At 55.1% G+C, this 2,214-nt stretch overlaps 1 protein-coding gene across 1 annotated transcript; it reads left to right on the top strand.

The window, feature by feature from the left end:
* Positions 1-638: 638 nt before the first annotated feature.
* LOC105310375 (von Willebrand factor A domain-containing protein 2-like) lies at positions 639-2,210 on the top strand (the record flags this gene model as incomplete). The annotated part of the gene is made up of 2 exons (XM_011386561.1): positions 639-723; positions 1,658-2,210. Coding segments are annotated over exons 1-2 (638 nt in total), but the record flags the coding sequence as incomplete, so codon positions are not given.
* Positions 2,211-2,214: the final 4 nt, after the last annotated feature.

Raw genomic sequence — 2,214 nt, 5'->3', positions numbered from 1 at the left:
TACCACAGACTCCGTGGCTTAAACAACAGAAATTTATTTTCTCAGTCCTGGATCCTAGAAGTCCAAGATCAAGGGGTCAGCAAGTTTGGGGTCTTCTAAGGCCTCTGTCCTTGGCTTGCAGGTGGGTATCTCCCTGTCCTCATGTGGCCTTTGCTCTGTCCACATCCCTGGTGTCTTTCTGCCTCTTCTCTTAAGGACACCAGTCATATTGGAATAGGACCCACTCTTTGACCTCATTTAGCCGTGATCTCCTCTTTAAAAGTCCGATTTCCAAACACAGCCACATTCTAAGGCACTGAGGGTTAGGACTTCTTCATATAAATTGGGAGGGTGGGGGTTGGGCACAATTCAGTCCATCGCAGTCCAGGTCCTGATGGCACATCCATCCCTGCGTGAGTCTAATCCATGGAGGGCCTTACTGCCCACCATGGAGAGTCCTTTACCACACCCAGCCCCTTTACACACATACCTCGCTTGCTACAGGTGTTGCAGTTAGTTTCCTAGTGGTCCCCAGGGAAGGAGGAAGCCGGGCCGTGGTGGGGCAGGGTGGCCTGTCGGGCTCATGCCTCTGGGCTGACGTGCTAAGTTGTTAATGGGCATCTCTCTGACAGGCCCTTGTGACTCACAGCCCTGCCAGAATGGAGGCACATGTGTTCCAGAAGGACCAGACAGCTACCACTGCCTCTGCCTGCCAGCCTTCAGAGGGCAGGCCGACTGCGGTACGTATGCATGGGACTTCCAAGGCGGATGCCCCCTTCACACCTCCCACCCTTCTAGCTGCTAGATAGAAACGGGCCGTTGAGTTTTAAAGTCACCTACCTTCCAAGTGCACCGCTGCTCTGATGTCTCAGGCGATACGGCCTCTGAGTGCTCCTTGAATAAACAACTCGGGTGCTGGAGCTCTGGGTAGGGCAGCCGTTTCTGGCTAATGAGCTTCAGAATGGTCACTGCTTGATCTTGGAGCACGCCGAGCCCGGCTGTGGGGTCTTGGTTCTATATAGAATCTCTTCTCTCCTCTAGGAAGAGGTGCCTCAACCCCTTTTGGTTGTAAATATATGAAATGAAGATTATCATAGGCTTTATCTCTTAAGGTTGAAGTCAGATTTTGAATGTAAGGTGCTTAGCACATTGCTTGACACGTAGTAGGGGCTTGTTAACTTTTTTTTTTTTTTAATGGGGTATTGGGTCAATTGGAGATTTATACTGAAGAAATCAATCTTGATCCCCTACCTCACAAGCTGATCCCCTACCTACACAAAATTCAATGCCAACTGAATCATAGATCTACATGTAAAAAGCAAAGCCATGAACCTTCTGGAAGAAAACATAGAAGCACATCTTCATGAATTTCTCAACTAGGACACAAGCAGCGCTGACCATAATGGGAGGAAGTTACAAATTGATATATTTTAATTTTTCAATCGTGGTTGGGTGGAGACCCTTAGCAGGAGCCGGGACGGAGAGCTCTGTATCTAGCCCTGTCTGAATCTGCGGTGACATGCACTGGTCACAAAGCCCGTGGAGCCTCAGTTTCTCCACTCCGTCTCCCTCTTGGGAGGGAGATTTCTCCTGCCCCGTGTGCTGGTTGGGTGTCTTGGGTAGGACGGTGACCTGCAAGCTCCAGGTGGTGTGACGGCTGCCGCTGTGATTCTGGCAGCCCCGACGCTGAGCCTGGAATGCAGAGCCGACGTCCTCTTCCTGCTGGCCAGCTCAGCGGGCATGACGCCGGAGGGCTTCCTGCGGGCCAAGGCCTTCGTGAGGAGCTTTGTCCAGGCCTCGCTGGATGAGGACTCTCGGGCCCGTGTGGGTGTGGCCTGGTACAGCAGGGAGCTGGAGTTGGCGGTGCCCGTGGGCGAGTACCAAGACGTGCCAGACCTGGTCCGGAGCCTCGAGGCCATCCCCTTCAGCGGAGGCGCCACCCTCACGGGCAGTGCCCTGCGGCAGGTGGCAGAGCGCGGCTTCGGGAGCGCCACCTGGACAGGCCAGGACCGTCCACGCAGAGTGGTGGTTCTGCTCACTGAGTCAGGCACCCAGGACGAGGTGGCCGGCCCAGCGCGTCATGCCAGGGCCCGAGGGCTGCTGCTGCTGGGCGTGGGCAGTGAGGCCGTGCGGGCGGAGCTGGAGGAGATCACGGGCAGCCCGGAGCACGTCATGGTCTACGCCGACCCACAGGACCTGGTCAGCCAAGTCCCAGAGCTGCAGGGGAAGCTGTGC

This window comes from Pteropus vampyrus, unplaced genomic scaffold (genome assembly GCF_000151845.1).
Source record: "Pteropus vampyrus isolate Shadow unplaced genomic scaffold, Pvam_2.0 Scaffold2721, whole genome shotgun sequence".
NCBI classification, from domain to species: domain Eukaryota; kingdom Metazoa; phylum Chordata; class Mammalia; order Chiroptera; family Pteropodidae; genus Pteropus; species Pteropus vampyrus.
This window is presented reverse-complemented; position numbering and strand designations above follow the sequence as displayed.